We start from the raw sequence: 23706 nt of genomic DNA, 5'->3' as shown, positions 1-23706 counted from the left end.
GGCCCCAGCAGTCATACCAGGACCTCACGGACCGGGAATGCAGGAGGAGACTCCGGATGAGCCGGGAAACCGTGGCACACATCTGCCACCTGCTGGCACACCTGTCACCGCGTGGCACTGGCGGGGGACACCCTCTCCCCGTGTCCGTCAAGGTTACGGTGGCCCTGAACTTTTATGCAACGGGTTCATTCCAGGCACCGAGTGGGGACCTGTCCGGCATATCGCAGACTTCGGTGCACCGGTGCATCCGGGCAGTGACAGATGCCCTATATGCCATGGCGCACCGCTACATCCGCTTCCCCGTGGACCAGGCCAGCCAAGATGCCCGGGCCGTGGGCTTCTCTGCCGTGCCCGGGTTCCCCATGGTCCAGGGCGCGATCGATGGGATGCACGTCGCCGTGCGGCCACCTGCAGATAACAGGGCCGTGTTCACTAATAGGAAGGGGACCTATTCGCTGAACGTACAGGTGGTCTGTGACCACCGCATGATGATCCTTCACATCTGCGCCCGTCAATCAGGCAGTGTACACGACTCATTCGTGTTGTCGCGGTCATCCATCCCCGGCATGTACGAGGGACGCCATCCCCGGCTGAGGGGCTGGTTGCTGGGCGACAGGGGCTACCCATTGCGATCGTGGCTGATGATGCCTATACGGAGGCCACGCAATGAGGCGGAGAACCGCTACAATGATGCCCATGTAGCGACAAGGGGAGTGATCGAGAAGTGCTTTGGCGTGCTGAAGATGCGTTTCAGGTGCCTGGACCTCTCTGGGGGCGCCCTCCAGTATCGGTCAGATAGGGTCGGCCGCATCATTGTGGTGTGCTGCGTCCTGCACAACATAGCCCAGCAGAGGGGCGATGTGCCGCAGGCAGAGGAGGGCGGAGTGGAGGAGCAGCAGGAAGAGGCCCAGTCCTCCCCAGATGAGGGGGATGGGGGCAATGGTCAGGGCAGACGGGGTAGACACAGGCGGGTGGCTGTCCACCGTTACCGGCTGGCCCAGCGGGCACGGGACAGACTGATAGACGCCCGCTTCACTGACTAGATGGGTGTGGGAATCGGGTAGTATGGCCACAGACCGCACACCATGGCAACAGCCGACCACCCACACCCCCCACCCATCCACCCACCTAGCACCCTCACCCCACTCCCCAACCCCACCCACCCCACCCGCATGCACCCCCCCCCCCCCCCCCCCCCCCCCATTGCCGATCCACCTGCGGCACAACGGGCCGGGTTCACACAGTTGCGGGTGGACACGTGTCTATCGCAAGCCATGGAGGATGATGACAACCCGCCCTGCGATGAGCTCCTGGCTCTACATCGTTGGACTATGTCTGACCCATGGCCACAGTACCACCATCCACCCGGACCATCCCTGCATGTGGCTGTGATACTGCAGCGCATGGTCCCGTCCTCTGCCCGGGGGATGTTGATGGCGGCCCAGGGGGAAGGGGGCAGACTCACCTGGGGCTGAGGTAAGACCACCCCTCACACACACACTTGCGCTCAATGTACATGACACCCCCGCACACTTTGGACAGAGCACAAAGGCAGCTTCGGTAGGTGTAACATTGACTTTAATAACCAAAGGAGATCATGCACGTGCCCTAGCCCCTAAAACTCACCTGTGCCCTGCACCCGTGCCAACTTACTCAGTGTCTAACTGTTTGGCCTTACGGGCCCTTTGACTACGTCTACGTGGTTCCCCAGACGGTACAGCAGAACTGGAGGTGGACTCCTGTGATTCTTGCCCTCTGACACTGGATCCCTTTGGCGGCCGTTTCCTGGGGCGTCCTGGCCTAGATGGGCCAGGCTGCGGCCCGGGCGACTGGGATGGCGAGCTGCCAGCCTGTCCTGCCCGTTGCCCACCCGATGTACCTGGGACGGAAGGGGGGGAGTCCGAGGTGTCGCGGTGTACCGGGACCTCCCCTACAGAGGGAGCCGGGACGGACCACACCACCTCCTCCTCCCTCGGGGTGCCCGATGGCCCCCAGGCCTCTACATGGGTGGGGGATGCGAACGGACTGGCCATCCGACGCCCCCCCGACATCTGCCGCTGCCAGTCCTGGAGGCCCGTGCTGGTATCGACAGGGGTCTGCAGGTTTGCAGCCATGGAGCCCAGGGGGTTGGCAAACCCTGTCTGTGACAGTGCGACGCCGGCTCGCACATGGCCACTGGCGCCGATGCCCTCAGCGATGGCCTGCTGAGACTGGGCCATGGCCTGCTGAGACTGGGCCATGGCCTGCAGAGACTGGGCTATGGCGTTGAGCGCCTCTGCCATCTGGTGCTGGCACTGGCTCATGGCCTCCTGTGAGAGGGCAGCCATTTCCTGGGCCACAGACGCCGCCTGCACGGAAGGCCCCAGGCCTCGCAATCTGTTCCCCATGTCTGACACCGTCGCACCCATTGCCTCCACCGCGGACGCCACCCGTGCGGTGTCGGCCTGGGTGGCACACATGACCGGCACCACTCCCAGCTCCTGGACGCGGGTGGACTCCTCCACCTGCGACCGCAGCCGCCGCAAGCCGCCCGTCACCCTCTTCGCTTGTCTCCGGGTCGGTGGTTGCATCGGATCTATGTGTGGGTGTGGTAACTGCAGGAACCCGGGATCCATCTGGGCGGCAGATGTTCGCTTGGGCTGGGCTGCCCTCCGACCGCCCGGTCCCTCTGCTGCTCCTACCTCCACCTGCTGTACCGGGACGGCTGTGTTGTGCCCACCAGTGAGTGTACCAGACGCCTCATCACTAAAGTGCCCAACCGTGGTGAGCGTTTCTGCGATGGTGGAGGGTGTTGGTGACAGCAGTGGCGTTGTGTCGTGCTCTTCGTCCCACTCTGAGTCCATGGCACTTTGGGGTGGGGGTTCGTCTCCACCCATCCACTCTGAGTCACTGTCCGGTATTTCGTCTTCCTGGGTGGTGCTGTCCCCGGTAGTGGTGTCCTGGGTAGTGGTGTCCTGGGTAGTGGTGTCCTGGCTCGGATGTGACGGGGGGCCTGTGGCTGTCCCCCTCGTCACTGGGTGGTCGCTCCCGCACGTGACGGGGGTGTCGTCTCCCTGTTGCTCCAGGTCTCGCCGTCTCCCGTGGTGTGCGAGGGGCATCCTGCGGGCGTCGTATGCTGGAGGGTCCGGGTCTCTCCGTCTCCCGTGGTCTCCGAGGGGCATCCTGCGGGCGTCGCATGCTGGAGGGTGCGGGTCTCTCCGTCTCCTGTGGTCTCCGAGGGGCATCCTGCTGGCGTCGCATGCTGGAGGGTGCGGGTCTCTCCGTCTCCTGTGGTCTCCGAGGGGCATCCTGCGGGCGGTCTGCATCTGCGGGGATGGGTGCCTGGACGTTTGGTCCTGCGATACACAATGAAGCATGCATGGTTAGACATCAGGCAGTGATCAGGTGATACGGGGGAGGGGGATATAGGGGAGGGGGGATATGGGGACGGGCTGTCGGTGGCTCACTCGCTAGTACGCCCCCGACCTCTGCATCAGCAACCTCCCGGTCCTCAGGTCCGCCAGCCAGTTCCAGGGCCCTTTCCTCGTGTACGGTCAGTGGCCTCTCATCAGCGGGCCCTCCTCCAGTCCTCACATGCTCCCTATTGTTGTGTGCGCGCTTCTCCTGTGGGGGGGGCGGGGGGCAGGGGTAAAAGGCAACAGTGTTAGGCAGGTATATGAATGCACGCCATCGGTTGCGCGTGCATTGCAGAGGTTAAGGTTAGGGCTGGATTCACTTGGGGATATGGGGGAGGGGGGATATGGGGGAGGGGGGGATATGGGGGGGGAGGGGGGATATGGGGGAGGGGGGGATATGGGGGATATGGGGAGGGGGGATATGGGGGATATGGGGGAGGGGGGATATGGGGGAGGGGGGATATGGGGAGGCTCACCCTGCCTGCTCTGACGAGGTCGTTCACCTTCTTGTGGCACTGGGTGCCTGTCCGTGGTGTCAGGGCCACAGCGGTGACGGCCTCTGCCACTTCCCTCCACAGACGCCGGCTGTGGCGTGGGGCAACTCTGCGGCCGTGCCCGGGATACAGGGCGTCCCTCCTCTGCTCCACCGCGTCCAGGAGCGCCTCCACATCGCGTGACTCGAACCTCGGGGCTGAGCGACGGCCAGCCATCCAGTCGGGTGTTGCGGTCGGGTGGGGGGGGAGCAGCGCGGCCTTATGAGCCGTCACGCCGTGCAGCGCGTATGACGCTGCACGGCGTGAACCACTGCGCAAGCGCAGATCCCGTTACGTCGCTGCTAGCCCATTTCGGGCCGGAGACTATCGACCCATTTTTCCGACGTGACGCAAGTCGGATTTGCGCCGTTTTTTGCGCCGGAGAATTTCGCCCCAGATGTCTGAAGTAGTTGATCCTTTTGTGCAAAACTGCTCACAGCACTCTGTTAATTCAGTGCACAGCATTGGAAGCACAGCCATAGTTCTGTTCTGTATTAGTCAGATTGATTCCTGCAATAAGGAAAGCATGTTAACAGATATTGCAATCAGAGAGTATTTCAGAAGATGGTAATCTGTGATAGATGAGACTCCTATACAGTGGTGTGTTTGACAAGTGTAACAGAAGGAAAAGCTTGCTTTTCACCTTGGGTTTGTGCTGTTGAAATCTGGTCATTCAACTTTCATCTCATATTTCAGTCGCTCTTCAATCAACCAGTAGCTAATCAGTTTTAGTATTTGGAGTGGTGCAGTATGGCTGTCTTTTGACTGCATTCACCAGACAGTATAAGGGACTCTAAATTAAAATGAGCACAAAAGAAACCTGACTAAAAATGTCTTGCAAAATTCACGAGTCTCTCATTTTTGATCTTTGTTCCATTGCTTTTGGCAGATACATAAGTCTTGGCAAGTGTTGTCTGCAGTACTATGCTCAGTACTTTATGTTGTGCCACACAAATGATGTTCTTGTCAAGGCAACATGAGTTGTGGTTTGGCAGTTGCCACCGTGGCCCCAATTTTAGCTCTCTGCACGTTGAGTGAGTTACAATTTCACCCAGTGACTCCATTGAATAATCTTTATGTGAGAAAAGCCCTGTAATACAGCCATTTACTTCAACTATATCCAGATTTGAATGAGAACGCTATCAATCTGCAAGATTATGACTTCCAGAAATGTAACTTTTTTGTACTAAATGTAACTAAAAAATAAGAGGTATTTTTGGTATAGTAACAACAATAAACTAAACAATATACATGAAACCATAAACATAGTACAGTTTACCCTTATTGACCCCCAACTCTAATCTAAACTACCCCCCCCCCACATCTGCTGACGATGAATTTCCTGCAAAGAAGTCGACGAACGGTTGCCACCTCCGAGTGAACCTTAACAGTGACCCTCTCAGGGCGAACATGATTTTCTCCAAATAGAGAAATCTAGCCATGTCCGATAGCCAGGTCTCCGACTTCAGAAATGTAACTTTAATTTATAAACATTAAATATATCATAAAAATCCATAAATGGGTCACCAAATTCCATTGAAAATTATGTTGAAAGTCCCAATATCCATGGAGAAATTTTCATGTTGCAAATGTTGACATTTTTTGTCCTATGTTTGCTCCTGTGGGTGGTACTATGACTGTTTTTTTCAATGTAAATGTTATAAGCTTTGAAACACTGTAGAATTGTGATGTGGGTCTGAAATATTTCTGCACCCTGGTCATAAAGTGGTTTTCCAGCCATGGTCACAAAGATAGATATGGGTAATATCCACAAGTTGAGTTTGAATTTTGTGTGAGATAATGTTCTTTTCTAATTAAGGCAAACATTCATGTTAAGCAGAAATGTTTTCCTGAACCATTACTTCATTGTTGTGATCTCCAGTATCTAATCCACATCCTAGCAACCATCTCTGTCTGCGAGTATTATATTTTTATGGGCAGTAATGCCACATCTTTGTAGGGAGAGAAAAGAGCAAATGTTTCGAGTCCAGGTTGTCATAGTATACAACAGTATATCATGGTGCAGACACACAATGGGACCAATCAACACACACAACACTGCAGCCAATCACCAGTGAGAGCACACACACTATAAAGACAGGGGGCATCAGAGTTCCCGCTCATTTGAGTTGCAGCTAGCTAGGAGGACAGAGCTCACAGCCTGTAACACAGACATTCACCATGTGCTGAGTGCATCGACTGGTGAGGACAAGGCAAAGGTCTTTAGCTAAAGCTAGTATCGTATTCACCCACAGTCTGAGTATGTTTAAACAATTAATGATTCAATAAAATAGTGTTGCACTATTTCAAGTGTTGGTGACCTGTATGTGATCCAGAACACCCAACACATCATGATACCAGGAGTTGAGGGATATTAGCACTTCTTAGACCTACCTGCAAGTGATCTGCCTTCCGTTAGCATTCCGTCATCCTGCAACATGGACAACATCAGCCCGCAGCCGCCGCTCCGCATCGCCGGTAACCTAGGGGCCAACTGGAAGATTTTCAAACAGTGCTTCCAGCTCTTCCTCGAAGCCACAGACAGGGAAGACGCCTCGGATACCATAAAGATTGTTCTTCTCTCCACGGCCGGGGACCATGCCATCCACATTTTCAACTCTCTCACCTATGCGGATGATGAAGATAAAACAAAGTTCAAGACAGTCCTCCTCAAGTTTGACACTCAGTGCAGCGTAGAGGTGAATGAAAGTTTCGAGCGCTACGTGTTCCAGCAGCATTTGCAGGGTAAGGATGAACCTTTGCTATCCTTTCTCACGCACCTCCGCATCCTTGCGCAGTCTTGCAGATACGGGCCCACCTCTGACTTCATGATACGCGACCAGATCGTTTTCTGTGTTCAGTCGGACCCCCTACGTCAGCAGCTCCTCAAAGTAAAGCAACTCTCCCTAGCGACCGCTATCGAGACCCGTGACTTACATGAAAATGCCACAAATCGGTATTCCCATATACAAGCGGCTGAAACGGCGCAGCAAGGACCCCACGAGGCGGGACGGGTCCAAGTGATTGAGCACCTCCAGGGCCTCAGCCTGGGTCAGGGCGGCCATTTTGCGCCCTTTTCACGGACACCCGCGCTTGGGCGTACCAAACGAGGGGACAGCGACGTGGAGGAACATAATGCGCAGGCGCACAACCGCACCGCGCATGCGTGGTGGCGCAGCGAACGTGCTGACATCACGACGTGCGACAACTGTGGCTCCGCCCATTTAAAGCGGCAATGCCCTGCAAAATCTCGACAATGTCTACGATGTGGCAGACTTGGCCACTGTGCAGCATTCTGCCGAGCAGCTCAGCCTGCCACTTCATATCGCTTCAGCCAGCCTCGCAGGAATGTTCGGCCAATTCAACCCACAGTCACCGAGTCCGATGCGGACCTCCCACACAGCGGTGACATCGAGGACCCGAAGGCGCCTTTTCGAGTCGGTTTTGTAACGAAAAACAGGCTGTCCCCGAAGCAAAGACACCAGCCGCTGTTGGTATACAGCATCGATCCAGACGACGAGTGGTGTGCCACCCTGACGGTCAACCAGAACTCGTCGCCCACCTCAGAGACTTAATCGTTTAATCGTTCAAGTGGTTTATATATAGTGTTCATCTCGTTATTCTTGTGACACACTGTTTTTCTGCACCAGGCACCTTCCCATGTAAATAGCTTAGTTTTCATGTACATAGTCCTGTAAATATTTCACACACGTAGTCCGGAACATTCACCATACACTATTTATTGCCACGCAGGTACATTTTTTATAAAAGGGGGGATGTCATAATATACACCAGTATATCATGATGCAGACACGCACTGATGGACATACAGTGGGACCAATCAACACACACAACACCGCAGCCAATCACCAGTGAGAGCACACACAATATAAAAACAGGGGACATCAGAGTTCCCGCTCATTCGAGTTGCAGCTAGCTAGGAGGACAGAGCTCACAGCCTGTAACACAGACATTCACCATGTGCTGAGTGCATCGACCTGTTAGGACAAGGCAAAGGTCTTTAGTTGAAGCTAGTATCGTATTCACACACAGTCTGAGTATGTTTAGACAATGAATGATTCAATAAAATAGTGTTTCACTATTTCAAGTGTTGGTGACCTGTATGTGATCCAGAACGCCCAACACATCACAGGTGACCCTTTGTCAAAGCATCTCCCTACAGATGCTGCCAGACCTGCTGAGATTTTCCAGCATTTTCTCTTTTGGTTTCAGATTCCAGCATCTGCAGTAATTTGCTTTTATCCAATGTCAAGTCTTTAACTGACTTCTTAATACACTGGACCATTCCCCTTTCATTTGCAGAGAATATAGTCTTGAATGCTTAGTGTTTTAAGCCCCCTACTTCTAAATCTTTAAGCTTACTCTCTTGTCTTCCCCATTCTGCACTACTCCTTGTCCACAGCAAGAGTTTGGCATTTTGTGAACTCACAACCGATTGAGATTCTTCTGTCTGCACCACCACCCCCAAACTTCCCCAATAAATGAGTAATTTGCTGACTTGCCAAGTTGCACTTCCTGATCCACGGTTGTTTCCTAGCCCATCCTTCGCTTTTGTCCCTCCTGCTTCCCTTTCCTTCTCTTCTCCACCCTCTTCCTGTGCTTCTTTCCTCTCTTTTGTTTCACATCCCAATTCTCTTTTCTATCCACTTTCCCTCTACCCTACCACTCTCTGCTCTTCCCCCCACCTTCCCACCCCTTTAACCCATCTCTCTCCCTCTCTTTCCCTTCCTCTCTCTTTCTCCTACTCATCTTCCCTGTATGCTTATCATCTCCCCATTCACCTTCCCTTTCAACATATTTTTCAGCCCTCAAACCCTGCATGCTAGAACATTATCTTCTCTTCCCCTGTGCGCTGCCATGGGAAATTGACAAGTGAAATTTAAAAATAAGCAGTTTTGGCATTCACAGTACAAAAATAGAAAACAATGCCAGAAATACATTGCAATTTGTATTTGATGCAAATGTTAATTTCGTGTGCGTATTAATCTCTCTATCAATATCTGTTGATTGTTCCATGTAATTGTGATAAATGCTATCAGTGTTGAAAGTAATTATTCTATTTCTCTTGTTTAGGAACCTTACACCCTTTGCTGCTGAGTCAGACTGGGGGAGATCTGCCGCACGTATTATGGAGCAGTGGACTGCATCTGGTTTAACAGAAATCCGCTTAGTAAATTACACAGTTCTTCTCAGCTTGCCTGATACAGACCAAAACAAAATCATTCTGACAAATAGCAGCCAGTGCTTTTATCCCAGCGGACAGCAATGCAGTACTCTACCCTCAGCCCCACGTGGGAAGAAGGAAAAGAATGACCTTCTCTATTTCTATGCTGCATATTCTGCCAAAGGATCTTTGGAGGTAATGAAAGTGTTAGAAACCAATTCTGCCTGTCATTTTAGGGTATTTCATTTGCCTGGTAAAATCTGAATTGCTCCAACTATTTTTGACAAGGTTATTTGTTCTGCATAGCAGAGCTGCAGGATCTCCCTTTACAGTCCAGTCATGTACACCTATCATAAGTCGGTCTTTGTGAGAGATCCAATTTGTGGTTCCTGGTAACAGTCTAAGTAGTATTCATAATTCCTGAAATCCACTTCAAAAACCTACTTAATGCCATCAAGATAAATGGTATACACTGGAACTTAGTTGTAATTTGTTGTGCAAAGAAAGGTGACATTTATCTTATGATAGTGAAATGTAGGTCAACAGCCCTTTCCATTCAAGCCAGACCTATCAGTAGTTTAGACTGAAATACCAAAGCTTTGTATAATTCCACTGGAAGTGATCAGCAATGCACTAAAATGCAACATTTCCACGTGCATGATGCATGCCCTTCCAAAATATAAAAATAACAACATTATAGACAACAATACTATTCCTACCAATATCTGTATTTTCAACTTCATCAGCAACAATGTTCAAAGAATATCAAATTCTTGTGCATATTATAAATTTGTTGAGTAGGGAATTTTCATGACCAGATTGAGGTACTGGGTTATAGATAGGAGTCTGAAAAATATCTACAAGGAAAGAAGTTATTCACTCTCTGATAATTGTGTCTATATTTGTAAAATCAAGCATGTTCATTTATATCAATCATAACAAAGAACAAAGAAAAGTACAGCATAGGAACAGGTCCTTCGTCCTTCCAAGCCTGCGCCGACCATGCTGTCCGTCTGAAGTAAAATCTTCTACACGTCCGGGCTCCGTATCCCTGTATTCCCATCCTACTCATGTATTTGTTAAGATGCCCCTTAAACGTCACTAATCATCCCTGCTTCCACCACCTCCTCATAATTTTGTAGAGCTCTATCAGGTCGCCCCTTTACCCCCCCCCCCCCCCCCCCCCCCCGCCCCCCCCCCCGGTCTCCCTGGGCACACCATGTGCAAGTGATGGGTGTGAATGAGCACTGAGCAGTGGTCAGACTATGGCATAGATCGAGGAGAACTGGATGAAGGGGGTGTCGTGAGATGAGACTCCTTAAAACCAGATAACTATGATAGCACTAGAATAGTTCTGCATAAGTTAGTTTATTGAGAATCAAGACTAATCATAGAAAGTGTACCCAGTAATCATTATGAACCATTAAACCTGTATTTTTAGAACATAGCCGTAAAAGCATTTAACTCCTGCTATAAGCAGTAGCCACAATGCATGACAGGATTTAAGCCAGCTAACTTGCCCATGTTCTTAAGACAAACAGAATCAGACAGAAATATTGTGGTCAGCAATAACACAGTCAGCTCAGAAAGCAGTCTTTATCAGTGGCCCCAACATCCTGTCTCAGACAATCCATGGTACAATGAGGAACCAGTTTCAACATCCTGCACCCAGACAAACAATGAAATAGGCAGGAACTGGCTGAGATGAGCAACATGGGAATAGGAAGAACAAGACATAGTGGATACAAGAGTGCTGGAAAACAACAGATGGCAGGATGGGGTTAAATCATAAGCTGACCACAGTCACCATGCTGCCTGAAGTAAACTTTATTGGTCAAGGTAAAATTGATAGCTCCAAGGATTGGATTGAGTCCAACTGGGGTGGGCTATTCCTTTTTGGAAAATTGTATAATTGTTGTACCTGAACCAGTGTAAAGTAGGGTGGCTTTGGCATTTATCTAAATCACTTTCCCTCATATGTTCACCAAGCTTGGAAAAATAAAGCCGTCTTAACCAGAGTTGTTGTGTCCGTAGGTCTTTTGCCTGAGCTGTAACTAAGAGGGCGGAACCCCACGTAAAAGCCAGCTCAATACATAGCCCTTGAAAACGCTCCTACACTGGCGCTCAGCTCTCTGCGGGTTATTATCACATCCCTGCCCTCAAAAGTGGCCCGCTGACGGTGCTGACACAATCCCAGCACCCTGGAGTGATATGACACGTACCGTGGGAGGGTGGGAAATGGGAATGGGGGATAACAGAATAGGCCACGCCTAAGTGAATCGGGCGAGTATGAGGGCCTCCTTATCTTACTGGATCTTGACCGCTGCCACCTCTCCTGCAGCCTCCGGGTGGTCCTCAGGTTCCTCCCCGGCTTCGTCCTCCATCCTCAGCTTGTCTGGAGCCAGCCACCTCAACATCCTCAACCTCCTCCTTTCTCCCCTCTTCTTCCTCGGAGGTGGCCACACATCACCAACCGCCAGCATGCCACCCCGCTGCTGTGTGAGGTTGTGGCAGGCACAGCAGACCACCACAAAGTGGGCGACCCTCCAGGCAGCGTCCTGGAGTGCACAACATGAACGGTCGAGGCATCGGAACCTCATCTTGAAGAGTCCGATGCACCGCTCAATTACAGCCCGATGGCCACCTGGGCCTCGTTGCACCTGGTCTCCACTATGGTCATTGGCCTCCGTACTAGCACCATTAGCCAGATCCTCAGTGTGTACGCTTTATCCTGCATGTTAACTGAAGGGAATTCTTAACGAGGACTCCTGAGTCCTTTTGAGCTTCTGATTTCCGAAGCCTTTTCCCATTTAGAAAATAGCCTATGCCTCTATTCTTCTGACCAAAGTGCCCAAACTCACACTTATCTACATTGTATTCCATCTGCCACTACTTTGCCCACATTGATGTGAGAAGATCATAAGGCGTAGGAGCAGAAGACGGCCACTCGGCCCATGCATTTAAGTAAAGTACCATTGATTTTGCTTGTTTTTTTTCCCTTTTTGACCGTTTGTTGCTTTTTGTTACGTTCGTACACTTTGTCCCTTCCTGTCACACTTCGGGTAGGGTATCATTACCTAAATAGCTGCCGTGTAATGCTGTCATATCCTTTTGTCTGTGTTTGAACCAAAGCTGTGTTACTGATACTCCCAAAAAACTTCAGACAAAAAAAATTCCAGAAAACTCATCCATGAAGAGAGAGAGTTATGAAGAATGAATGCCCATGCCAGCATGAGTAAACGTTCCTCTGATATTGCTGTACAGTTTTGCAGTTGACATTACAGGGGAAGGGGCTGCTAAACCTTTATGAATAACTGCAGTGCCTCCTATAGATAACAAATACATCATGGCAGACTGGCGAAGATGTCGGATTTTCAGTCCAGTAGAAGGGGCTCGAATCAAGTGGATACTTTGGCCTGAATAATGTTTGTCGCCTTGCACATTATTACATTGCTGCCATCCATGCAACAAGTGAGTTTCTGAGTCCCATAGACGGTGGGAGATTTTGAAGGTTTAGGTGAGCCACTTGATGCAGGAAATCCCTGTTCTTGTAGCTACATGGTTTAAGTGGGTGGTCCAGTTAAGCTCCTAATCAGCACTAACATCTATGATGTCGGTGTTGAGACGTCAGCATTGTTGGTGTCATTCGGTTGCATCCACAGTCTAGATATTTTTGTTTAAACATTGCTGTGGTGTTGGGCGTTCTGACACACAGATGAGCCAACACGGTTGTATATGGTACAACGCTATTTTATTTAAACTTTCTATGTACAGTTTTGTCTTGATACTCTGCACGTGGGGATTCCCTGTTTGTGATGTTAAAACCGGTCATGTCCGTGTCCTTGTCCCCAGACCTACTGTCCACTAGGTGTCGTGTTCGTGCTTTAATATGGTTCCTGTCTTTGTGTGTGATTGGTTGTGGTGTTGTGTGCTCTGATTTGTCTGTTGGTGTGTCCATCATGATGTGTGTGTTTGAATATCATGACGTCTCCCCTTTTTACAAAGATATGTGCCTACGTGGTAATAAATACAATCGTGTCGTGAGTGCATCTAAGAGTATGTGTGTGTTGTGTACAGCATGTGCATATGACGTAACTATTTACATGGGGCGATGTCGGGTGTGTCACATGAACAAGGTTGTACCATAACAGAACATGAATGCGAATGAGAAAAAAAACTTGAACAGTGGTCCAGTCAGACGATATCTGGAACGATAAACAACAACAGGTTATAATACAGAAGTGTGTAACTTGTTGGACATATGAACGGTGTTATAAGTCCAGTCTAATGGGCTTGCGACGAGTTCGGGTTGACCGCCTCAAGGGTGGGTCAAGAACCACCGGCTGATGTGCAAGTGTGGCCATGGGTGGCGATGGAGAGGGCGTGATCTGCGGCAGCTCCACGAAGTCATCCTCGGAAGCCTGTTGAGGATCTGGCGTGTGCGTACTGTGTGGCTGCGAACGTGGAAGTCGGCGAAGGGCGCGCCGATTGCGGTGACGCACTGAACCATCCGGCATGCGAACCAGGAACGAGCAGGGAGCCACACGTCGGAGGACTTCGGCCGGTGCTGACTAGCCACCATACGGTTAATGGACGCGTACTTTGTCTCCGGAGGACAGGGGGGGCAGGTCCGTCGCTCGTGTGTCGTACTGACTTTTCTGGCGATCACGCTGCATTTGCATGTTACGAAGAACCGTCTCATGGTCCGTTGTTGGTGCCAGGATGGATGGTACCGTCGTCCTGAGGGAGCGACCCATTAGGAGCTGCGCTGGCGAGAGACCCGTGGATAGCGGGGCCAGCAAGGCGAGGTTAAAGTCCGATCCGGCAGCAGCCACCTTGCACAGGAGCCGCTTGGCAATGTGGACGCCCTTTTCAGCCTTCCCGTTCGACTGTGGATGTAGAGGGCTGGATGTCACATGAGTGAAACCATATGCTGCAGCAAAGGACGACCATTCACGGCTGGCGAAACAGGGTCCATTGTCTGACATGACAGTCCTTGGAATGCCATGGCGAGCAAATGTTTCCTTGCAGGCCCCAATGACTGCGGACGACGTCAGGTCATGTAGAGGCATGACTTCCGGGTAGTTTGAGAAGTAATCTATAATAATGATGTAATCTCTGCCGAGCGCGTGAAATAGGTCAACACCCACCTTCGCCCAGGGGGACGTCACCAACTCGTGTGGTCGAAGCGTCTCCGGAGGTTGCGCCGGCTGAAACCTCTGACAGGTTGTGCAATTGAGCACCATGTTGGCTATGTCTTCATTAATGCCCGGCCAATATACCGCCTCTCGGGCCCTTCATCTGCATTTTTCGACGCCCAAGTGGCCTTCGTATAGTTGATTAAGAATCATCTGGCGCATGCTGTGCGGAATAACAATCCTGTCTAATTTCATAAGGACCCCATCAATGTTGGTAAGGTCATCTCGCACATTATAAAACTGCGGGCACTGCCCTTTGAGCCACCCTTCCGCCATGTGGCGCATCACTTGCTGTAGAAGGGGGTCAGTCGCCGTCTCTGCGCGTATGTGGGCCGGACTTGGGTCATCAGCTGGCAGATTTGCTGCTGTCAGAGTCACGTGTGCCTCAATTTGACGCACGAACCCCTCCGCATCTGATGGTGTGCTCACTGCTCGGGAGAGCGTGTCGGCCACGATGAGATCCTTCCCCGGAGTGTAGATCAGTTCGAAATCATACCTCCTGAGTTTAAGTAAGATGCGCTGAAGGCGAGGGGTCATGTCGTTCAGGTCTTTGTTAATGATGTTGACCAGGGGGCGGTGGTCAGTTTCAACTGTAAATCGTGGCAGACCATACACATAGTCGTGGAACTTGTCCAGTCCAGTTAACAAGCCCAGGCATTCTTTTTCTATTTGCGCGTAGCGCTGTTCGGTAGGGGTCATGGCTCGTGAGGCATATGCAACCGGGGCCCATGACGACGTGCTGTCTTTTTGCAGGAGTACCGCTCCAATACCAGATTGGCTGGCATCCGTTGAGATCTTTGTAGGGCGAGCCGTGTCAAAGAACGCCAACACTGGTGCTGTGACCAGTTTGTGCTTGAGCTCCTCCCATTCCAGCTGATGCGATTGCTGCCACTGGAATTCTGTTGATTTTTTCACGAGATGGCGCATATTCGTTGTATGAGAAGCCAGGTTGGGAATGAACCGCCCAAGGAAGTTGACCATGCCCAAGAATCTTAGGACAGCCTTCTTGTCAGCCGGCCGTGGCATGGCTGTGATGGCGCTAACTTTGTCTGCATCGGGACGGACCCCTGATCGTGAGATGTGGTCCCCGAGGAATTTCAGCTCAGTCTGGCCGAAGGCACACTTCGCACGGTTGAGACGCAGGCCATTTTGTCGTATGCGGGTGAAGACACGTCGTAGACGATGCATGTGTTCCTGCGGAGTGGTGGACCAAATGATGATATCGTCCACATATACACGTACCCCTCCGATGCCTTCCATCATCTGCTCCATAATGCGGTGGAAAACTTCAGATGCTGAAATGATGCCAAATGGCATCCGGTTGTAGCAGAATCTGCCAAAAGGGGTGTTGAACGTGCATAGCCTTCGGCTGGCCGGGTCCAATTGGATCTGCCAAAATCCTTTGGACGCATCCAATTTGGTAAATATTTTGGTTTGCGCCATTTCGCTGGTGAGTTCCTCTCGTTTCGGGATGGGATAGTGTTCCCGCATGATGTTGTTATTCAGATCTTTAGGATCTATACATATGCGGAGCTGATCAGAGGGCTTCTTTACACAGACCATGGAGCTGACCCATGGCGTGGGCTCCGTGACACTGGATAGGACCCCTTGGTCCTGAAGAGCCTGCAGCTGCAACTTGAGGCGGTCTTTGAGTGGCGCAGGAACCCTGCGAGGTGCGTGAACAACAGGGATGGCGTCCGGTTTGAGTCGAATCTTGTACGTGTATGGCAATGTCCCCATGCCTTCAAAAACCTCCTGGTTGTGAGCAAGGAGGGAATGGAGATTTGCGTGGAACTCAGCATCCGGGAAGTTGGATATCTCATCTGGAGAGAGAGACATAATGCGCTGTACCAGGTGAAGGACCTTACACGCCTGTGCGCCCAGTAACGAGTCTTTTGATGAGCCGACAACTTCGAAGGGGAGTGTGGCCGTGTGCGTCTTGTGAGTTATCTGTAGCTGGCAAGATCCTATGGACGGGATGACGTTCCCATTATAATCAACCATCTTGAGCCGGGATGGCGTGTTGGGTGGTTTGACCTTCATGGCCTGGAATTCAGAATATGCAATCAGGTTCGCGGATGCGCCGGTGTCCATTCGGAAGGTGACGCGCGATCGGTTGACTGTCAGGGTGGCACACCACTCATCGGCTGGATTGATGGCATTGACCTTGTTGACATTGATGACGGAAACGCAGAAGGCATCCTGGTCATCTGCATCACTTAACTGGAAGTCTTGATGCATGGGCTGGACGGTCCTGACTTTTCTGCGAGATTGTCGGGGATGTGCAGGATCCATGGGTTGAGCAGCACGACAGTGGGCAGCATAGTGGCCCATCTTGCCACATCTGAGGCACTGTCGGTTTTTAGCAGGACATTGCCCTTTTAAGTGTACAGCTCCACAATTGCCGCACGTCATGACGTCACGGCGTTCGTTGCGCCACTGCGCATGCGCAGTGCGATCTTGCGGTGGGCGCGCCTGCGCAGTGCGTCCCTCGATGTGGCCGTTATTTTTGGCGCGCACCAGCACGGGAGACCGTGAAAAGCGCGGGAAGCGGCCGCTGTCGTCGGGGCCGCGGGTCGGGAAGTAATCAACGGCCTGGATGCGTTCGGCGTCGTGGGCGGCCTGGCTTGCCGATTCGATGGCTGGGGACCCCCTCCGTGCCAACTCGGACGCCTGAAATCGGGCAAAACGGCAGGTTGCATTTTCGTGGAGGACACAGGCTTCCACAGCAGACGCTAAGGTGAGGCCTTTTATTTTAAGAAGCTGCTGGCATAGGCCACTGGAGGCAACGGCAAAAACAATCTGGTCCCTGATCATGGACTCTGTGGTGCTGCCGTAACCGCAGGACTGCGCTAGAATTCGGAGGTGCGTCAAAAAGGGTTGAAAAAGCTCCTCCTTACCTTGCAGGCGTTGCTGAAAGAGGTATCTTTCAAAACTTTCATTCACTTCAACATTAAAGTGCTGGTCCAGGTTGAGGATGACCGTGTCATACTTGGAGTGGTTTTCCCCTTCTTCGAACACTAGTGAGTTGAAGACGTCGATGGCGTGCTGCCCTGCGTAGAAGAGGAGCAGTGCAATCTTCGTTTCATCCGAGGCACTCTGTTTCTCGTTGGCTCGGATGTACAGGTCAAATCGCTGCCTGAAGAGCTTCCAATTGGTACCAAGGTTCCCCGCGACTTGCAACGGCTGCGGTTTGTCGGTGCGGTCCATGTCCAGAATGGCAGGTTAGTTGGCAGGTATCGATCCACTCCTGTACCATGTGGTGTTGGGCGTTCTGACACACAGATGAGCCAACACGGTTGTATATGGTACAACGCTATTTTATTTAAACTTTCTATGTACAGTTTTGTCTTGATACTCTGCACGTGGGGATTCCCTGTTTGTGATGTTAAAACCGGTCGTGTCCGTGTCCTTGTCCCCAGACCTACTGTCCACTAGGTGTCGTGTTCGTGCTTTAATATGGTTCCTGTCTTTGTGTGTGATTGGTTGTGGTGTTGTGTGCTCTGATTTGTCTGTTGGTGTGTCCATCATGGTGTGTGTGTTTGAATATCATGACAATTGCCTACCGATTATAGGCTGTAGGACCCCTGCCCACCTCAGCAGTGACCACCATTCCTGGTGCTTCTGGGTTGCTGACCCAGTGATTAGGCTGGAGGCTCCAAGGAACAGGCTGTCCTCCTGAATAAAATGGTAACCCTGGTGGCAGTCCCTTCATTGACTACTGTCTGTAAAATTAGGAGGGAAGGCCTGACAAATGCCCATGCTTGCTGGCAATGTTGGGCCATCCACACAATCAGCAAAATTCAGCCCATTGACCAAGTATCTACATATGATTAAGCAGAGAACACTGCCCGAGCGAATTCCTGCAGCAATATTTTGAGACTGTGATGAATAATCTTTGCCAGTTACAGTCGCTTTACTTTTTTGTCAGATATGGCTGCAAACATTGTTGTACTTTCCAATTTGATTGGAGGTAGCTATATACTATGGAAGAGCAACTGGATTAAGTCTGGATATTATATAGAGAAGCGAACATTGCTATGGATGAGATTGATTACCATTATCACAGTTTATATAACATTTCATATAACATTAAATGATTATATAACATTAAATGTTTCATCATTTCTGGAATGTGAGCTTTTATAATCAGTTGTGCAGCACATTGGGCTCGATCACTCTACTATGCACTGTACCTTAAGGCAGGCCACTAAACCTACATTCATCTTGTATGCCTCTTAATGGCTAGTTCAAGAGCATCAATAAGATAATTCTAGGAACAAGACTCCTGGTTAATGCTAATTTCAGAAAATATATTCAGGCTGTGGACTTTGCTGACAGACCAGTATTTATTGCCCATCACTAATTGCCACTGAGAAGGAGATGGTGAGCTGCCTTCTTGAAGCTCAGCAGTCCATGTGGTGTAGGATCACTCACAGTGCAGTTAGAAAGGGGGCTCCAGGATTTTGAGCCACTGATGATCAAGGAAGCATAACATATTTTTAAGTCGGGATGGTGTGTGACTTGGAGAGGAACTTGCAGGGGTATCTCCTTGTTCATGTTGCCATTGTTCTTCTAACTGGTAGAGGCTTCTTTTTTGGAAAGTATTGCTGAAGGAGCCTTAGTGGATTGTTGTTGTGTGTCTTGTCTCCACTGCTGCCATCGTGTTGGGAGAGATGATAAAGACTTTGCAGAATCAAGAGTTACTCACTGTAGAATACCTAATTTCTGAACTGCTGTTGGAGCTGCACTATTCGGTGATGGTAATGGCAATGAATAACAAAAGGAAGTGATAGATTCTCTCATGCTGGAGATGGTCATTGAATGGCACTTCGGTAGCACAAATGTTGCTTGCCGCCTACCATTGCAAGCATGCATGTTGTCCTGGTCTTATTATATGTGAACATGGACTGCCTGATTAGCTCAGAGATTGTGCATAGAATGGAGCACTGTGCAGTCATCAGCAACATTCCCACTCTGATCTTCTGTTGGAGGGCAGGTTAGCAATGCACTAGCTGAAGATGTTTGGATCTTGCACATTGCCCTGAGAAACCCCTGCAATGCTATCATGAGACTGAGGTTATTGACCTCCATCAATCATAACCTTTCTGCTAGTTATGACTCAAGCCATGGGAGAGGTTTTTTCCCCCCTGGTTCTCATTAACTTCTGTTTTGCTAGGGCTCCTAGACAGCAAGCTCAGTCAAATGCCACTTTAATGCAAAGGGCAGCCACTCTCACCTCACCTCTGAAATTCAGTTTTTGCCCCTGTTTAGACCAAGGCTTTAATGAGGTTAGGAGCTGAGTGTACCTAAACTGAACATTGGTGACCAAGTTATTGGTGAATAAGTGCAGCTGGACAACAATGTCAACAACACTTTCCATCACCTTGCTGATGTTTGATTGTGGGCTGATGGGACATAATTATCTAAATTGGATTTGCCTTGCTTTTTGTAGACAAGATGTGCTGGGGAAAGTTTCACTTCTGTTGGGCAGATGCTAATGTTGTAGCAGTACTGGAACAGCGTGGCTCACGGTTACGACTAGTTCTGGAGCACAAACCTTTAACATGATGACCGTGATGTTGTTGGGGCCCAAAGCCTTTGCTGTATCCAATGTGCTCACATGATATATGGAGTGCATATAATTCACTGAAGTCTATCATCTGTGATGCCAGAACCTCATTAAGCGGCTGAGATGGACCATCCTCTCAGCACTTCTGGTTAAAGATCCTTCTCTCGTCTTTTTCCCATGCTGAGTTCTTCCTTCAATGAGGACAGTCAGAGAGTCGTCTCCTTTCACAATTGGATGTGTCAGTACTGCAGAGCTTTGGGCTAATCCATTGGTTGTGGAATCACTTAGCTCAGACGATTGCATGCTGCCTCCATTGTTTGGCATTCATGTAGCCTGTGCTGTAGCTTGACCACATTGGTACCTCATTTTGAGGAACACCTGGTGCTGCTCTTGTTATACCCCACTATATTACTCATTGAACATGGGTTGATCTCCTGGCTTGATTTTAATTGTAGAAATGAAATGAAAATGAAAATCGTTTATTGTCACGGGTAGGCTTCAATGAAGTTACTGTGAAAAGCCCCTGGTCACCACATTCCGGCGCCTGTTCGGGGAGGCTGGTACGGGAATCGAACCGTGCTGCTGGCCTGCCTTGGTCTGCTTTAAAAGCCAGCGATTTAGCCTAGTGAGTTAAACCAGCCCCTAGAGTCAGGGATATGCCAGGCCACAAGATAATGATACAGATAATGGTTGAATGCAATTCCAGTGCTGCTGATGGTCCACAGTGCTTCATAAATGCCCAGTTTTAAGCTGCTAGATGTGCCCAGTGTCTCCTCCATTTAGCATGGTGGTAGTGCCAAACAACAGGCTGCACAGCGGTTAGTGCTGCTGCCCCACAGTGCCAGGGACCCAGGCTCAATTCCGACCATGGGTGACTGTGTGGAGTCTGCACATTCTTCCCGTGTCTATATGGGTTTCCTCCCACAGTCCAAAGATATGCAGAGTAATGGATTGGCCATGTTAAATTACCCCGTAGTGTCCAAGGGTTGCCCAAATTTCCCAAAGGTTATGTAGGGTTATGGAGCTACAGGGATAGGCTGGGGGGTGCGTCTAGGTAGGGTGCTCTTTCGGAGGAACGATGGGCCAAATGGCCTCTTTCTGCACTTTAGGGATTCTCTTCCATTATGAACATAATAAGTGGGATGAAGGGCCATCTGGAAAAAGAGAAAATAATGTAAGGTTTCTTCTTGGAGGCAAGTTTGCTAAAATCTTAATAGCTTTGAGAGCATTGTGGAAAAATGGTTTAGTTTTTTTTTGGCCTGGTAGTTATCCTTTTTCAATCAAACAGAATGTAGACGATTTTGGAAAGCTACTGAGAACTCTTTTCATCACATGTTGTGATGTTGGTTGCTGTCTCCCGGGCCAACAAAAAGAATAGAAATAACCAAATGTTGTTTTGAGATGGAGTTGTAGGAGCTGTCCTCAAATTTGACTGCTCAAATTTGACAATGTAGGAAATATTTGATTCGGAGCATAGTCAGTAACACAATTTTCAGTTACAGAAATGATTATTCTGAAAGCGGCTTGCAGTTACGAATTGAGACTGAACCATGGCATTGGGTTAACAAGGGAAAGTCCATTGACAGCATGCTCAGTGTTCCAAATCATTTCATTTCAAAGGTCAAGAGCACTCACTCCACATTCAAAATTAAATCACTGTTCCCACTGGATCACCTTGACAACACATTTATTTTGTTTGTATTCTAGTGGTATGCTTTCTTCCCAAGGACAATCCCCACAGTAGAACAAGCTGTCATAGGAAATAGTCACAGCCCCCTTCACTTGAAATCTTCAAGATCCATTTCTATATTATTTCCATTTATAAATTTTTGATCATCAGGTCTGCCATACCAGCACAAAATACTTGGTTTAACTGGCTCTGCCCATGTAAATGTCACAGAATCATAGAATTTACAGTTTGCAGAAGGAGGCCATTCGGCCTATCAAGCCTGCACTGGCTCTTGTAAAGAGCTCCCTACTTAAGCCCACACCTCCACCCTGTCCCCATAACCCTTTTTTTGGACATTGAAGGCAATTTATCATGGCCAGTCCACCTAACCTCCACATCTTTGGACCGTGGGAGAAAACCGGAGGAAACCCATGCAGACACGGGGAGAACGTGCAGACTCCGCACAGACAGTGATCCGTGCCGGGAATCGAACCTGGGACTCTCGAGCTAGCAAGCAACTGTGCTAACCGCTGTGCTACCTTGTTGCCCATGTTGGTGGAATATGGATGTTGGTCTGTGATGCTAATACAACCAGATGCAGATGTAGTGCTGGGAGTCCTTGCGCAACTGGGGAGGACTTTACCAGTCAGAAATCGGCACACAAATGAGAGCAGTGTGTGACGGCTGTCAATACAATGTTAACATTCCCCAGTAGGAGAACCAGTTAGAATATTTGCCTTCAGGACATTGCCGAAATGAATGGATCATTACTGTACAGCGATGTATTTATTATCCCTCTGCCAAAACAATGGCTGGGACTTTGTTAGAGTGTACACCAGCAAGTGGTTGGCACATATACCTGCAAGCTGTCAGTGCCACATCCAAACATTTTATTTGTGCTGTCACTGTCAGCAGAAGAAAAGTTTTGTAATTTGTTTTCCCAGAGTTTCTGAAGCTGATTCCCTGCTTCCCGACCACATTCGTATTTACAATTGCCCTTATTTTAAAATAAGTAGTGTGTCTCCCTTTTCTGACTGTAAAACAATGGGGGAATTTTAACAGCAAGACTCAAACTGGTTTGGGGTTAAAATATTCAAACCAGAATGCTGATTCAGTTCCACCTCCAGCCTTCCCACTTTCAGCATTACTGGAGGAGGGAAGGAGGGCGGGCGATCAACCCATTCTTGACAGTTTAAAAATCATACTTAGGCTGCGAGCCCCATTTTTCAGACCGAGGGCTGCTCACCCCAGGAGGTAAGTGCCTTGCACCTGCCTACAAGATCTATAAGTGCCTGCTTAGACAAACCTACCACATCGGGCAACTGCCCCCAAACCACTGACCATCTACACAATAGATAACCTCCCAGTCACCCACTTCCCAGGCCTCCAATTTCCCAACACCCGCCTGGGCTACTCAATTCCCCTCATCCAAACATCTGTGGCTTCTCCATCCCAGGCCTTGATCCCCTGTTCCCCAAAGCCTCTGATATATTCCTCCCCAGTCTCTGGATGCCAGAATCATCCTCCAACTCTGATTGCTCCCCTCTCCCAATCAATCCTCTTGACCAAAACCACTCTCCTCACCCTCTTACCCTCCTCCACCCCCCAATTCATTTCCCTCCTCCCCATTCTCATTCATTGAATCCCTAAGTGCAGAAGGAGGTCATTTGGCCCATCGGGTCTGCACCAACCCTCCGAAAGAGAACTCTTCCTCGGCCCACACCCCTGCCCTGCAACCTACATATCTTTGGACACTAAGAGGCAATTTAGCATGGCCAATCCATCTTTCCTGCACACCTTTGGGCTGTGGGAGGAAACCGGAGCACCCAGAGGAAACTCATAAAGACATGGGGAGAGTCACAGTCACCCATGGTTGGAATCGAACCCTGGTCCCTGGCACTGTGAGGCAGCAGTGCTAACCACTGTGCAGCCCTCTCCCAGTTATCTTTCTGAATCAGGTGCATAATCCTACCATGTCCTCCAGCTTTCACCAACCAGTTCCCCATTCGACTGGAACCCAAGCCCATCATCCAGGCTGGCTACTCTGTGGGGAACTTATCAGTGATGTCACAGGCACGCTGTGGAGTTAAGACTCCCAAAATGCAAGATATTCCTATCTTCTGTGCTCCTGCATCTTACAAAAATCAGTAAGCA

The 23706-nt window shown here is 49.9% G+C and overlaps 1 protein-coding gene across 1 annotated transcript in view; it reads left to right on the top strand.

Annotated features, from left to right (window-relative positions):
• The first annotated feature begins 9019 nt into the window (after window positions 1-9019).
• Window positions 9020-23706, top strand: part of LOC140406730 (inactive N-acetylated-alpha-linked acidic dipeptidase-like protein 2) — a 76005-nt gene continuing 61318 nt past the window's right edge. The window contains exon 1 of the mRNA XM_072494677.1: window positions 9020-9308. Coding sequence (XP_072350778.1) covers window positions 9078-9308 — 231 coding nt within the window. The 5' untranslated portion in view covers window positions 9020-9077. The remainder of the gene's footprint in view (window positions 9309-23706) is intronic.

Source organism: Scyliorhinus torazame, unplaced genomic scaffold, assembly GCF_047496885.1.
Source record: "Scyliorhinus torazame isolate Kashiwa2021f unplaced genomic scaffold, sScyTor2.1 scaffold_816, whole genome shotgun sequence".
Taxonomy (NCBI): domain Eukaryota; kingdom Metazoa; phylum Chordata; class Chondrichthyes; order Carcharhiniformes; family Scyliorhinidae; genus Scyliorhinus; species Scyliorhinus torazame.
Note: the sequence above shows the minus strand (reverse complement) of the source record. Positions and strands in the feature narration are given on the sequence as shown.